At 46.2% G+C, this 16,529-nt stretch overlaps 1 protein-coding gene across 3 annotated transcripts in view; it reads left to right on the top strand.

Moving 5' to 3' along the window:
* The window catches only part of GLT1D1 (glycosyltransferase 1 domain containing 1), a 116,084-nt gene that overhangs the window by 87,083 nt on the left and 12,472 nt on the right, over positions 1–16,529 (top strand). For 2 of the 3 annotated variants that reach the window (XM_055550303.1, XM_055550301.1), the window contains exon 11: positions 3,491–3,589. In XM_055550303.1, coding sequence (XP_055406278.1) covers positions 3,491–3,589 — 99 coding nt within the window. Of the gene's footprint in view, positions 1–3,490; positions 3,590–4,183; positions 4,438–16,529 lie in introns of those variants that run through there. The other variant, XM_055550302.1, reaches the window with a different exon arrangement.

Here is a 16,529-nt window from a genome sequence, read left to right as displayed (position 1 = left end):
ATTGCTGTCAGATCTCATTTACTTCAAAGGAAAGGCAGCTCTGAGTAATTCCGTCTGCTTTCAGATGCCGACACTGTGTTCCTTTTGAAAACTCCAAAATAACCTTTGGGATGAAGGTTTTGAATGAAACTGATTTTAGAGGAGCCATGGAGGGTGGATTTCATTAAAATCAATTCAAAGATCCAAAATGGTTAATCACAGAATAAGTGCATCTCACTTTGGAGGGAGGGGATCTTTTGACCTTTCAGAATTAGCATTGTTTTATCATGCATGGGTGCATGCTAAGTCGCTTCAGTTGTGTCCCCCTCTTTTCGACCTTGTGGACTGTAGCCCACCAGCCTCCCCTGTCAATGGGATTCTTTAGGCAAGAATTCTGGAGTGGGTTGCCATGACCTCCTCCAGGGATTCTTCCCAATACGTGGGTCAAGCCCAGTTCTCCTACGTATTCTCCATTGGCCGGTGGGTTCTTAACCACTAGTGCCACCTGGGAGAAGTGCCACCTGGAGAAGGCAATGGCACCCCACTCCAGTACTCTTGCCTGGAAAATCCCATGGACGGAGGGGCTTGGTGAGCTATAGTCCATGGGATCGCCAAGAGTCAGACATGACTGAGCGACTTCACTTTCACTTTTCACTTTCATCCATTGGAGAAGGAAATGGCAACCCACTCCAGTGTTCTTGCCTGGAGAATCCCAGGGATGGGGGAGCCTGGTGGGCTGCCATCTATGGGGTCGCACAGAGTCGGACACGACTGAAGCGACTTAGCAGCAGCAGCAGCAGCAGTGCCACCTGGGAAGCCCTTGTTTTGTTTCAGAGGCATGTAAAAATCCCATTTGATAAGACACATTTCTTTTAAATGTGAACTGTCACCCACCAGGCTCTTCTGTCCATGGGATTTCCCAGGCAAGAATACTGGTGAGGGTTGCATTTCCTCCTCCAGAGGATCTTCCCGACCCAGGAATAGAACCCATGTCTCCTGCATTGGCAGGCTGATTCTTTACCACTGAGCTACCTGGGAAGCCCAATATAGACACCTATATAAGGCACCCTTCAAAAACTCACTTACTGTGTTGATACAGAGCCCTGGTGGCTGTGTTTCCAAAGACTGTTCTGCAATGTAGACTGGGGGGGGTCATGTCTCTGAAAACCCTTATCAGCTCTGCTGAGGATGGTGCACCAGAGACAAAGCTTTTAAATTTATTTTTAGTTGTTCATTGTTTGGCCACAACACCTGGCATGTAGAATCGTAATTCCCCAACTGGGAATCAAACTCACACCGCGTGCAGTGGGAGGTAGAGTCTTAACCACTGGACCACCAGGGGAAGCCCCAACGAAGCTTTTTTAAAAGTTCAAATGTGAAGCTTTCACCCACTTGCTGGATGCTTGAAGAGCTCATGGTGGGTAAGAGAAATCCAGTGACTGTGAACTTAACTAAGTGTTTGGTACCTCTTGAGCTCTGATGTTTCCTCTTCTTAGTCCCCAAATGGGGCCCCAGGCACCAGATTTGAGCTGATTTCTGCTCCAAGTGCCCCTCCCCAACACTGCCCCTTTCCCAGATCATGACCTGAAGGGGTTCAGAGGGTAAGTTCGCTTATCTCCAAACACCATCTCCCCAAGACATTCCCAGGCACTGTGTTCATCAGGACCAGCATCACAGCACAGTCATATTCTGAGACTTTTTTGAAGAGGTAACTTTACACCTAAAGAAAGTGACTTGAGAATCAACCATCCTTAATGTCACGTCTTGGCTGAATGAAAATAGCATTTCCATATGCTTTTTAAATGACATGTTTTTTTTTCTTTCTCTTTTATTGAAGTATAGTTGATTTACAATATAATATTACCTTCAGCTGTACAGCAAAGTGATCCTGTTATATGTATGCATCTATATTCTTTTTTTCCAATTCTTTTCTATTATAGGTTATTATAAGATATTGAATATACAGTTGCTTATGCTATACAGTAAATCCTTGCTGTTTAAGATAAACTTTGTCTCCCCAAAATGATGGTGATGAGGAACGGGTTTGAGACCCGCCGTGTCAGTCGAGAGCAAAGCTTCCACCAGGGCAAGACCACAGTTTTGTGATTCTTGGACTGTGGTCTTTTCCAAAATGCCAGATGGTGCTCACTGGAGGTCAGAACCCAAGGCCCAAACAGTGGGCTCATAAGGTGGCTGTGACCCTAACATTGAGATGCGGAGTTACTTTCTGCCTGTGCTGCTGAGTTTTCTTGTTCCCAAGTGTAACGAGAGTTGTTGTTCAGTTGCTAAGTTGTGTCCAACTCTTTTTGACCCCATGTACTGCACATGCCAGGTTTCCCTGTTCTTCACTATCCCCTGGAGTTTGCTCAAACTCATGTGTTGAGTCAGTGATGCCATCCAACCATCTCATCCTCTGCCTCTCTCTTTTCCTCCTGCCCTCAATCTTTCCCAGCATCAGGATCTTTTCCAATGAGTTGGCTCTTCGCATCAGGTAGCCAGAGTATTGGAGCTTCAGCATCAGTCCTTCCAAGGAATATTCTGGGTTGATTTCCTTTAGGATTGATTGGTTTGATCCCCTTGCAGTCCAAGGGACTTTCAAAAGTCTTCTCCAACACCACAGGTTCAAAAGCATCAGTTCTTTGGCGCTCAGCCTTCTTTATGGTCCAACTCTCACATCCATACATGACTACTGGAAAAACCATAGCTTTGATTCTAATGACAGTGGAGGGTCCCAATCTTTACCCTATAAGATGAGAAGGGAAATTCATGACTTGGAGACTTTTATCATCATGAGGAACCCCATGCTGGCTGATCCCAGGTATTTGAGACTGGAAAGGTTGTTTAGTGGGTAATCAGGTGATAAATCTTATTCCTCCTTATGTCTGTATCCATGCCAAAGGGATGTGTGCAGACCTGGTGGCAATTGTATGGCTGGTGCTGAAAGAAAATTACCCATCAAGGAAAGTGAGAATGATGGTAATTAAAAATGTATACTCCAAGGACTTCCCGGCTGGTCCAGTGGCAAAGTCTCCATGCTCCCAATACAGGGGGCTGGGGTTCGATCCATGGTCAGGGAACTAGATTCCACATTCCACAGCTAAGAGTTCACATGCCACCATGGAGATCCTGCGTGCAGCAACCAAAACCCTGTGCAGCCAAATAAATAGGTAAATATTTTCAAAAAGTGTACTCCAGGCTGCCACTGACGAAGGGTGAACTGAACATTGGAGAGAGAGAAGGTTTCTTTGTGACGTTGCAGTAAGACAGGCCATTACAGTATATAGTTTGCCAACACTTGCAAATATAGTCAGTCATTAAGATTCAGTGTGTAGTTGGAAAATCCGGGGTTTGTGTTGGGAAACCACTTGGGCAAAGTTTTGGGGTGATTTTTGTGTGGTGCCAGAGCTCCAGTGAAACTAAGGAGTCATTCTGTCACAAATTGGCTCATCTCACCACACAGACTCTGACAGTGATTGCCCACCTGTCTCCTTTGCCCTTTACATCCTTTCAGGCAATGGATTTGGAAGTCCCAGTGTTGGCGAGGAACATCCCTGGAAACTCTGCGGTGGTGAAGCATGAAGTTACAGGATTGCTGTTTTCAGACCCTCAGGTAAAGGAGAGCAATTTCCCTGTGTTCACCTGGTCTGAGTCGTTTTCATCCGCCTGTGGTTCAGAGAGTCTGTAATTTGCAGCTTTGTGATTAGCTCTCAGTGTTCCCTTTACACAGTAAGTCCCCTACATACAAACAAGCCCAATTCTGAGAGCACATTCATAAGTCCAGTTTGTTTGTAAGTCCAGCAAAATTAGCTTAGGTACCCAACTAACAGAATTGGCTATATAGTACTCTACTGCGGTAGGGTTATAATACTTTTCATACAAATACTACATAAAAAGCAAGCAATTAAGAAAACATTTTTAATCTTACAGTGCAGGACCTTGAAAAATACAGTAAGACAGTTGACATACAGGGGCTGGCAGTGAGTGAACAGGCGAGAAGAGTCACTGACTAGAGGAGGGAGAGGAGGTGGGAGAAGGCAGAGCTGAAGGATTGTCAGAAACAGGAGACGGAGGGCAAGCTGCAACTTCACTCACGCCTGACGTTGATGGCTCAGGTTCTGGTTCCTTGCTGGATTTAATTCTATCGGCCCTCTTAAAAAAACAATCCAGTGATGTCTGGATAGTAGCTCTTTTTTTCTCATCATAGATGACGCAGTAGCACTGGATTGCTTTCTGAACGGCTGCTGCAAGCTTCATGTACCATTCGACATGAGGGCCCTGTGCCTCAGAACCTACCAGTGCCTCCTCAAGTAAAGAAAACCCCCGGGCCATTTCCTGCATCATGAGTCTCTTCAGTTCTTCAGTTACTCCTTCTGCCTCTTGTCTCTCTTCATCCTTTCTCTGCCGCTGCTCTCAGGCTTGTTTCTGGGCATCCTGGACTTGAAATAAAGATGCTGTACTCCTGTACTCTGTACAGTGCTGAGCAGTAAAGTACACAAAAGCACAGCCACTCGTAGAGAAGGCACACACGTGACAACGTGCGCCCGTGGTGGTGATTTAGTTGATAAGTCCTGTCTCGCTCTTGCGACCCCTGTAGCCCACCAGGCTCCCATGTCCTTGTGGTTTTCCAGGCAAGAATACTGGAGTGGGTTGCCACTCCCTACATGATTGGACTTGCGAATGTGAATTAGCATCTTTGAAAGCTAGCAACTTGAAGGTTTACATGTAGGGGATGTACTCTGATCAGAAGAGTATATGGAACACAGGGTCACTTTGTCGCATGGGCAGCCTCCTGGACACGTGACTAAAAGAAACCTAGGGACTTTCCAGAAACATGAGGCCTGGGTTCTATTTCTGATGCTGCTGGTGTTGATTACCATGACCTTTAGCAAGTCACTTCCCCTCTTAGATGCTTGAATTTCTAGTTTCTTTATTTTTAAAGTTTATTTTATTGAAGTATAGTTGATTTACAATGTGTTAGTTTCTGCTGTATAGCACAGTGATTCAGTGATATATGTATATACATGTATGCATTCTCTTTCATATTCTTTTCCATCATGGTTTATCACAGAATATTTAATATAGTTCCCTGTGTTCTACAGTAGGATCTTGTCATTTATCCATGCCATATACAGTAGTTTGCACCTGCTGCTGCTACTGCTAAGTCACTTCAGTCGTGTCCGACTCTGTGCGACCCCATGGACGGCAGCCCACCAGGCTCCCCCGTCCCTGGGATTCTCCAGGCAAGAACACTGGAGTGGGTTGCCATTTCCTTCTCAAAAAGTGAAGTCGCTCAGTCGTGTCTGACTCTTCACAACCCCATGGACTGCAGCCCGCCAGGCTTCTCCGCCCATGGGATTTTCCAAGCAAGAGTACTGGAGTGGGGTGCCATTGCCTTCTTATCTACTAACCCCAAACTTCCAAATAGATTTCTGGTTTCTGATGCAGGTGTTCTTCAGGTATAATCCTATGCTTCTGGAATATCCCCCAGTATTCAGAAGATTGCCATATATCTTATCCCTTGCATTTCTTCAAAACAATGTACAGAAGAGGCAGCATGGTTGTGTTCATACATGTATGTGTCTGATACATGTGTGCATCTGAAATTAAAATAAAGGCCAGTGCAGTTGACATTGGGCACAGATTATGGGCACAGTGTCATCCAGGGCACACGTGTGTGCCAGGACCTTCCAGGATATGTGTGAGGAGGCTCCAGCCCCAAGGTCTGAAGTTCCAAGGATGTGCCTTTAAACCCCCAGGACCCTGTGCAGGGCGTGTAGCCTTAACCTGAGTCTCCAAGCTCCATCTTCTCCTCGGGACAAGTGGAACTAATTATAACAGCACGTAGAGGTTAAAGTGGCTGATGATATACAGGGCTGAGCCGTGGGTAAGGCACGCAGCCCAAGGCTCTGGGTACCGTTATCAGCAAAAGGAGAGCCCTTGATGCCCTATAGCTCGTGCTGTTGTTGTTTAGTCAGTAAGTTGTGTCTGACGCTTTGTGACCCCTTGGACTGTAGTCCTCCAGAATCTTCTGTCTATGGAATTCTCCAGGCCACAATACTGGAATGGGTTGCCATTTCCTCCTCTAGCAGACTTCCAGATCCAGGGCTCAAACCCACATTTCCTGCATTGCAGGTGGGTTCTTTATCACTGAGCCACTGCGGAAGCCCTTTCCTTTGAATGTTGTTGTTTGAGGAGGGCATAGCAACCCACTCCAGTATTCTTGCCTGGAAAATCCCATGGACAGAGGAGCCTGGAGACTACAGTCCATGGGGTCGAAAAGAGTTGGACACGACTGAAGCGAGTTAGCATGTGCGCAGTGCACATGTTATTTTTTAGTTGCTAAGTCGTGTCTGACTCTTTTGTGACCCCATGGACTGTAGCCTGCCAGGCTCCTCTGTCCATGGGATTCTCCAGGCAAGAATACTGGTACAGGTTGCCATTTCCTTCTCCAGCGGATCTTCCCAACCCAGAGATCGAACCTGCGTCTCCTGCATTGCAGGCAGATTCTTTACCACTGAATCACCAGGGAAGCTGAGCCATCGGGGAAGCCCTTTCCTTTGAATAGTAACCCCTAAAAGCCAAAACAATACCAGGAAATGAAGAGTGTGTAGTGGTTCCCTGCTGATTCTCTAGACAAAAGCATATTGCTTTTTACCATGTTCTGCATCTCTCTGCGTCAGCACCAGCCATGCCGGAGGTCATAGGATATTGTCTCCCCGTGGGCAAAGAGATTTTATTTTTATCTTCCCAAACACACTGTCTATTTATTTTATAGCTCAATTTCAAACCACTGCAGTTTTATCAGCAAGTGTCTGAATAGCCATCACTTACAAATGGGTGTATCAAGTCCAACGTTAGAACAAGAACAGTTTGGCTCTCCTGACTTCATTTCATGTTCCTTGTAAGACATTCCTTTTAATACTTGCAAATAACGATCCTGTCACTGACACATCCAAGTTATTTCTGCTGGTTACCGGCTTCCTGTGAGTTACCAGACACAGCCCCAAAGCACTGACAAAGTTAAGGCTTGGGCCTATTTTGATTCCAACCCTTTAATGTTACTTTTACAAAGGATGTTAAAAAAAAAAAAAAAAAAAACTGCTCTATGTTTCATACAGGGGGAGGCTGTGGGGTTTTTTTTTCCTTTTTAATATCACATTTTGAAACATGTGCTAGACACAGATATCACACGTGGCTTTGTTTCATAGTCATGATCAGACTCAACCTAGCATGGAGTGGGAGCTGTTGCTTTAAAAACAAATGTGCATTTTCCACAAGTCAGTGGCTGCGGTTGCTGTCATCTCGGTTCAGGAGCTCAGATGAAATTAACCACTGATTGGTTGTCAGTGTTTGTGAGATTTACTTCGAATGTGTATTCAAATATGTCCTCGAAGCTCTGTCTCACTTATTAAGAAGGGACTTCCATGCAAAGGTGTCAGCCTTATAAAGTTAATATAGATAGATACATAGAAACACAGATTGATACATAGTTACGTATATACATAGATACATACATACGTACATGCATGTGCATTTGCTCTGTCCTGTCCAACTCTTTGCAACCCCATGAACTGTAGCCTGCCAGGCTCCTCTGTCCATGGGATTTTCCAGGGAAAAATACTAAAGTGGGCTGCTGTTTCCTACTCTAGGAGATTTTCCCGACTCAGGGATCAAACCCTCATCTCTTGTGTCTCCTGCATTGGCAGGCGAGTGGATTCTTTACCACTGAGCCACCTGGGAAAGCCACATACATACTTATAAAATGCAAAAAGTCATATTTTGGATTTTCAACAAAATGATTAAAAATATTCAGCTGTGGGAGGAACAAAATAACCTCTGTTTTTATACGCCTCAGCCATGGAAAACCTTAATTTACGTGAAGCTTTCCAAACCTACTAAACATTGATTTTTTTTGTTGTTGTTACCACAACAATCTCATTCTTTTTCTTTTTAGGAAGAAAAGAACTGAGCTATTTTATGGCACCAATTTATAGCTTCAGAATTAAAATCCATTTGACATTTAGTAGAAACTGTGAATCCATATTCTTTCTCAAGGACAGACTTTTGAAGTGTGGTCCAAACTAATTCTGCTGGGAGGTTCTGTTTGCTTTTTAGGCAACTGTAAAGAAAATCATAACTTTTGAAATAATGATGATGACAGCTAACATTTATCATGTATGTATTTTGTTCCGGCCTCTCTTCTTTGTGTTCATCATGCACTTTTACTAAGACTGTTTGATTTTCAAACTTTGATAGTCAATCCAAAGTTTCAGGTTTGGAAGAAGTGAGGCATGTCAGAGACATAGCCTCCTTCAGGCTGTGTTTGGAACTTGAGTTTTCCACTCGAAATATGAGTGATCCTGGACACATTTCTTCTTCCTGCACTCAGTCCTTGATCCTTAAGATGGAGATAATGATGCTGGCCTTTGGGGAACAGCAGAAAGCATGTGGGGTTGAGTTCCGGCCTTGTTCTCAGAGGAGAGCTGTGTGGATACAGAGTTAATCATATTCACGGTGCTGACCGCTGGGTGATGTCATTGGCTGCCCCCTGGGAGCTATATAGTCTGCAGAGCTCTTAGACTTAAGCACTGGAATTAGGCTCAATACAGTGAGACGTTCTCCTTGTGAGATCTGGCCAGCGTCATGCAAAATACCATTTCTCTTTTTATTCAAAACAAGTGTTTAACTTTTTCATTCTATTTATTTATTTTTGATTGATGATTGCTTTACAATATTGGTTTGCTATTCTCTCCATTCATCTCACCCTCTCCTTCCTCTCTCCCACCTTGTCCACAAGCCTGTTCTCTATGTCTGCGTCTCCATTGCTGCCCTGTGAATAGGTTCATCAGTACCATCTTTCTAGATTCCATATATGTGCGTCAATATATGATATTTGTAAAGCAAATTTTTAACTTTTTAGTCAAACATTTAGGATTCTTGGATATTAAATAAGTGGCACTAGTGGTAAAGAACCCGCCTGCCAATGTAGGAGACATAAGAGGTGCGGGTTCTATCCCTGGGTCGGGAAGATCCCCTGGAGGAGGGCACAGCAACCCACCCCAAACAGCATTCTCCCCTGGAAAAACCCCATGGACAGAGGAGCCTGGAGGGCTAGAGCCCATGGGGTCGAAAAGAGTCAGACACGACTGAGTGAACTTAGCACGAACACATGATATATAAGCCCCCAACCAGTCCCTTCAAATGTAAAAGCACAGATGAATGTTCAGTGTTGATCGGGTTTCCACTGAAGCCCAAAGGAAACTCAGGGCAAACTCAGTTCAGTTCAGTTCAGTCGCTCAGTCGTATCCGACTCTTTGTGACCCCACAGACTGCAGCACGCCAGGCCACCCTGTCCATCGCCAGCTCCATGGGTTTACTTAAACTCATATCCACTGAGTCGGTGATGCCATCCAACCATCTCATCTTCTGTTGTCCCCTCTCCTCCTGCCTTCAGTCTTTCATCAGGGTCTTTTCAAATGAGTCAGTTCTTTGCATCAGGTGGCCAAAGTATTGGTGTTTCAGCTTCAGCATCAGTCCTTCCAATGAATATTCAGGACTGATTTCCTTTAGGATTGACTGGTTGGATCTCCTTGCAATCCAAGGGACTCTCAAGAGTCTTCTCCAGTACCACAGTTCAAAAGCATCAATTCTTCAGCATTCAGCTTTCTTTATAGTCCAACTCTCACATCCATACATGACTACTGGAAAAACCATAGCTTTGACAAGATGAACCTTTGTTGGCAAAGTAATGTCTCTGCTTTTTAATATGCTGTCTAGGCTGGTCATAGCTTTTCTTCCAAGGAGCAAGCATCTTTTCATTTCATGGCTGCAATCACCATCTGCAGTGATTTTGGAGCCCCCCAAAAATAAAGCCTGTCACTGTTTCCCCATCTATTGCCATCAAGTGATGGGACCAGATGCCATGATCTTAGTTTTCTGAATGTTGAGTTTGAAGCCAACTTTTTCACTTTCCTCTTTTCACTTTCATCAAGAGGCTCTTTAGTTCTTCCTTGCTTTCTGCCATAAGGGTGGAGTCATCTGCATATCTGAGGTTATTGATATTTCTCCCGGCAGTCTTGATTCCAGCTTGTACTTCATCCAGCCCAGAGTTTCTCATGATGGACTCTACATGTAAGTTAAATAAGGGGGGTGACAATATACAGCTTTGATGTACTCCTTTCCCTATTTGGAACTAGTCTGTTCCATGTCCAGTTCTAACTGTTGCTTCCTGACCTGCATACAGATTTCTCAAGAAGCAGGTCAGGTGGTCTGGTATTCCCATCTCTTTAAAAATTTTCCAGTTTGTTGTGGTCCATACAGTCAAAGGCCAGGGTGAACTATGGGCAAACTAAATCCCAAGTCAATATAACATTTATTTATATGGATTTGCCCTTTAGGGTGACCATATTGTTCACTGTGCAAAACCAGGATATCTTTGAGAGTGAAAGTGGTGTTATTATTTGTGTTTAATCTTTTGGCCACACTTTGCAGCATGTGGGATCTTATTTCCCTGACCAGGGATTAAACCCATGTCCCCTGCATTGGAAGTGCAGAGTCTTAATCACTGGACTGCCAGTGAAGTCTCAAAGGGGGTGCTATTGATAATTATGCTGAGATGACAGTTTTGCACCTGAACCAAATGACTGCTTGAAAATCTGGGATCTGGTGCATGGCTGGTATTTGTCCCAGGACCAGGGTGAGTCCAACCACGTGTAGGAGTTACAATTTCCTAATAGCCACGTTCAAAGAAAATAAAAAGAAACAGATGAAATTCATATCAATAATACAATATGTTTTATTTAGCTCCATCTAGCCAAACTTGCATCCTCTCAACATGTAATCGATATAAATTTTTTTTTAAAAGATTTATTTATGGTCGCTCTGGTTCTTTGTCGTTGCGTCTGAACTTTCTCTAGTTTCAGTGAACAGGGGCTTCTCTTTGTTGCAGTGAGCCGGCTTCTCATTGCAGTGGCTTCTCCTGTTGCAGAGCACCGGCTCTAGGCATGTGGGTTTCAGCAGTTGTGGCGCACAAGCTTAGTTGCTCTGCACCATGTGGGATCTTCCTGGACGAGGGATCAAACCCATGTCCCTGCATTGACCAGTGGACTCCCAACCGCTTGACCACTAGGGAAGCCCGGTATGAATACTGTTTAATGAGATCTTTACATTCTTTTTTTTTTTTTAAGTCTCTTGAAATCTTGTGTGTATTTTACACACCAGCTCATCTCCATCTGGAGATTAAATTTGTATTGAACTACTTGGTTTGCACTGAGACTTCTTACCGTTTGCAGTTGGGAAAGTAGATGCAGGTATGCAGGCTGTTCCAAATACACTTGAAAAGCTTTGCAATACCTGACTCAAGCACCAGTTTTCAAATTTAAATTTAAGTCCACTCAAGTGAATAATTAAAAATGCGGTTCCTCGGCGCACTGGCCACACTTCCAGAGCGCAGAGTGGGTGATGGGGCTGCGTGCCTGGTGGAACTGCTCTCAGGAGAGGGAGTGAGTGATGGGGCAGGAGGTCCCTGCCTGACCTCCTCTGGGTGCTGGGTGCCCTTGGAGGGACTTTGCCCATTTCTTTTATTATTTCTCACGAGTACCCCACACAGGCTGGAGGTGGTGGGGTGGGGACTCGAACCCGCAGCCTGATGGCAGAGTCTGCTCAGCTGTTCCTGAGAGTCTTTGCACAGGATTCCTCCTGTGGCCACCTCTCCCTCTGTCTGTCTCTCCTTCTCTGCTTCCATGTCACTCTTTGTCTTTCACTCCCTCTGTCTCTCCTTTCTCTGTCTCTGTTTCTCCTTCTATCTCTGTATGTCCTTGTCTCTGCCTTTGTCTCTGTCTCTCACTCTCTGACTCTCCTTCTTCTGTCTGTGTCTCTCTCTCTTTCTCTGTCTCTGGGTCTGTGTCTCTGGATCCCCCTCCACTTTGTGTCTGTGCGGGTTTCTCCTCCTCTCTGTGTCTCTCTTTCTCTCCTTTATCGCTGTCTGTTTTTGACTTTGTCTCTATTTCTGTCTCTCTCCCTCTATCTGTGTCTCAGTCTCCCTGCCACATGTCTGTGTCTCTCTTTCAGTCTCTGTCTCCCTCTCCAACTCTCTCCCTCCCTCCCCTTCTCTCGTTTGGGGAGAGAAGGGACACTTTTCCATAGGACCGTCCTCTAAAAGGATTCTGCTCATGATTTTGTCCAAGTCCCTGGGGAGAGTGGACGTCTTTCTAAGTCCCAGTCCTCTTTGGCTTCTTTGCCTGTGGCTGGTCTGTGGGATCAGAAAGACACAGATGGCAAGGGATGCCCCAGGTGGGCACAGCACTGAGTGATGCTGCACAGAGCCAGACTTGGCCAGGTGAAGACGAGCGCAGAGCCACCAGGTGGGGCTCAATGCTCAGGAAAGGCCAGGCCAGGCCAGGCAGTGGATCAGGGATGGAGCACAGGGCCCTTCCTGGTTCTGGTCCAGGGTCTTGCTTCAGGCCATCAGGCAAAGCCTGACATTCCCCTAAAATAGGAGGAATACGGGACAGTTCCCCACCCCACCCCTCAACTGTAGAGTCTTCATTTGCCTTTCCAGGGCAGGAGAAAGCATCTCGGACTTGGCCTTCTGGCCTGACCTCTGCCGGTGGCCTGCTTCTCACAGGCTACATGTGGGCTTCTAGGACCCACCCGCTGTGCAGGTCCTCTCTGCTTGTGAGCAAGTACATTATAGTTTGGGGGCTTTGTTTTTTGAAAGTGAGAGTTTTTAGTTACTTCATTAAATATTAATATATTCAATTTCAAGGCTTTGACCATCCCTAGTCACCATGATGCAGAATATGTGTCCATATGTAACAATACCCATTCAACATGCTTTAAGAGGAATAACTGTTTTGCAATCTATGCAACATGCAATAGAATTAGATTTTTTCTTTTTTAAAAACAAGTAACTGGGGAGTTCTCTGGTGGTCTGGTGGCTAAGACTCCATGCTCCCAATGTAGGGGTTCGGTTCCCTGGTCAGGGAATTAGATCCCACATGCTGCAACTAAGAGTTTGCGTGTCAGAACTAAAGATCCAGTGTGCCGCAACTAAGACTAGCACAGCCAAATAAGTATTTAAAAAAACTTCATTGTAGTTAGGAGGCTTGCAATTAGGAGAGTGGCCTTTGTGACCTGGTCTGACCACACTGAAGAGACCCTCTGTCCCCAGTGAGTGAAGTAAGTCGCTCAGTCTTGTCCAACTCTTTGCGACCCCTTGGACTATACAGTCTATGCAATTCTCCAGGCCAGGATACTGGAGTGTGTAGCTTTTCCCTTCTCCAGGGGATCTTCCCAACCCAGGGATCGAACCCAAGTCTTCCACTTTGCAGGCAGATTCTTTACCAGTTGAGCCACTAGGGAAGCCCAATAATACTGGAATGGGTAGCCTATCCTTTCTTCAGTGGATCTTCCCCACCCAGGAATCAAACCGGGGTCTCCTGCATTGCAGGTGGATTCTCTACCACCTGAGCTATCAGGGAAGCCCATCTGTCCCCAGAGCTGCCAGCCAATTCCCTGCCCGTCACTCTGTGAGTTCCTCTTACCAAGGGCCTGGTGGACTCTTCTAGTGACTAGATGTCAGGACAGCAAATGTGGTGCCCAGCTTGCTCTAGCAATCAGCCCTGTAGGTGCCTTTGAAGTTGATCCTGGAGTTCAGAGCAAAGAGATGCTGGTGACTTCTTAGCACTTGCAGAATTCGGCCAGGTGGCCTTTTTTAGGATCTTTGGGGACTGCAGACACGAGGGGTGATCCTATAGGAGAAGGAAGGGGGACCCTGGCAGCTGACTCAAGCCCCCTTCCCAGGGGCTTCTGCCTTTGTCTGTGGCAAGTGAGGCAGTGAGCGCACACCAGGAGCCCCGCACCTCTGTATCTGTGCTGCTTCTGTCTGTCTCTCGGGGACTGTGTCCCCAGAATACTGCTCAACCAGGACTCTTCAGAGGCATGACTGGGTCTTGTCTGGATGGTTATAACAGCCTCCACCATTCCACCTATGCACTCTCCACCTGGCCGCCAAAGGGACCTTTATACAATGCAGATCTTGGGACTTTCGAGGTGGTCCAGTGGTTAAGAATCTGCCTTCCAATGCAGGGGACACAGGTTCCATCCCTGGTCTGGGAATACCCTACATGCCGCAGAGCAACTAAGCCCATGGGCCACAACTACTGAAGCCAGCATGCCTAGAGTCTGTGCTTCGCAACTAGAGAAGCCACCGCAATGAGAAGCCTGCGTACCACAACTAAAGAGTAGCCCCCACTCCATGCAACTAGAGAAAGCCAGCGTGCAGCAAGGAAGACCCACAATAGCCAAAACATACAAATAAATCTTTAAAAAAAAAAACAAAAACGCAGATCCTGTCTATCCATTCCAGTAGAAAAGCCCTGGGTGACTTCCCGTGGCTGCAGAGAAAATGCAGCTCCCGTCTCAGTTCCCCAGGCCACCGTCAGCCCCCTCACTCCCCTGCTCTGATCTCCCTGCCCCTTCCTCCTGCCCGGTTCCACCCACATCCAAGCCCCCAGGAGCATCCTTCCCCTTCAACTTCACTGCCTCTTTCTCGAGAGGCTTTTGGTGGCCCCCAACTTATCACCTCATTCCCCACCCCATATTGTCTATCCCCCCACCCTGTATTTTTCCTCCATAACCCTCTGCACAGTTCAGACATGCGCACTTGCTTTTATTGTCCATAGCCTCACTCTCCCACCCCCACCCCAGGATGGATGTCCCCCAGGGTGGCAGTCATGCTGGTTTTTTCATGCAGCCCCCTCATGATGGTCCTGGCACAGATGGGTGCCCAGTAACTAGTGGGAGACGTACTTAGACCAGGGCATTAAAGGGATCATCTTTCTGGTAAACACCTTCAGTTATTTAAGTATGATGTGACTCTACGCCGCGCGCTGTCCAGGTGTGATTGAACTACTGTCTTTCCCTGTTTTCTTTGCAAAGTAGCCGATGACAGCTTTGGCCCCTGAGCTCTGCCTGGACTTGGAGGTGTCCCTCCTTAGGTGGTTCTTTCCATGTCCTCGCTGAAGTCAGCGATCCTTGGGTGACACTGTCAAAGTCATGCTCGTGGCATCTCCCCAGATCATGACCAGGATGACTTAATTGCAGATTAACTTGCACATTTCTTCTGGGTTTTGCTCTTTCCCTCTGACATTTGACTGCTGGTAATGTGTCCACCAGAACCATCTCCAGAGTCCACCTCTTCTCTCCAAAGCCGTTCCTCATTTTCTTCCCTTTCCTTCCTCCCATCCTCCTCTTCCCTGCCTCCAGAGCTGCCAGCATAGCAAGGGCAATGTTCTGCCAGCTTGTATATTTGAGATGATGCTCTGAGAGGAATCTGGGAAGCAAGAGAGAGAATGTCCACCATCCTTGGCTTTAGCTTCCTCAGTAGGTCCCAAGTCCCGTGGATCCGTGGACTTACTCCATCCTGCTGTGAAGCAGCCTTGGCTCTGGGGCTGCATGGTCCAAGTTTACTTCCCGTTTCTGATACTTCCTGCTGTGTTACCTCGGGCAGCTTCCTGGACCTCTCTGTGCCCCATGTTTCTGTGAAAGGAGTCGTAGTCATAGCACAGTTCGTGCCCTTTTCCTGCAATTTCAAAATCCCAAAAACACACTTGAAAAAACAATTTTATTTTTAGTAAATTGGGTGCCAAAACTCCCTTGGCAGGAAACTCCTATCTGAGCTGATGTGAAGTTATTTGTGGCTTTGTTTGTCCTGCTGGGTGGGACTATTCATAGTTTGAGTTGGAAGTTTCATTGTGTTGTTTACGGGGCTCTGTCTTAGACCTGCTGGAGAGTACTTAAGCATCTTATTGGGCTTCACGGATGGCTCAGTAGGTAAAGAAATTGCCTTCAATGCATTAGGTGCAGGAAACGACGGTTCAATCCCTGGGCCAGGAAGATCCCCAGGAGGAGGGCACGGCAACCCATTCCAGTATTCTTGCCTGGAGAATCCCTGTGGGCAGAGGAGCCTGACAGGCTAAGATCCATAGGGTCTCAAAGAGTTGGATACGACTGAAGCAACTGGGCACACACATACGTAACCCAAAATCCTGAATGCTGAAACGTGATCAATGTTGGCTGTTGTCATTGTCAAATTCTGCCTGATTCTGGCCACCACGGAAGGCTTTTGGCTACAGACATCAGGAGTCATCGTTGAGAAGTTAGGGAACAGGCTGGCACTTCACTGAGGTCTTCTGCCTGACTCAACCAGGCACAGAAGAGAATTGAAAGGCAGTTCACTTTCTCACCAAGTGGCCCATGGCACTCATGTATCTGAAAAGATGCGTGCACCCCAACGTTCATAGCGGCACTATTCACAATGGCCAGGACATAAAAGCAACACGTGTCCATCAACAGATGAATGGATGAAGAAGATGTGGGGACATACATACAATGGAATACTACTCAGCCATAAAAAAGAATGAAACAATGCCATAGCAACATGGATGGACCTAGAGATCATCAGAATAAGTGAAAAGTAAGTCAGACAAAGAAAAATATCAGGTGATATTGCTTATATATGGAATCTAAACTGTGGCACAAATGAACTT

Source organism: Bubalus kerabau, chromosome 16, assembly GCF_029407905.1.
Source record: "Bubalus kerabau isolate K-KA32 ecotype Philippines breed swamp buffalo chromosome 16, PCC_UOA_SB_1v2, whole genome shotgun sequence".
Lineage (NCBI taxonomy): Eukaryota > Metazoa > Chordata > Mammalia > Artiodactyla > Bovidae > Bubalus > Bubalus kerabau.
This window is presented reverse-complemented; position numbering and strand designations above follow the sequence as displayed.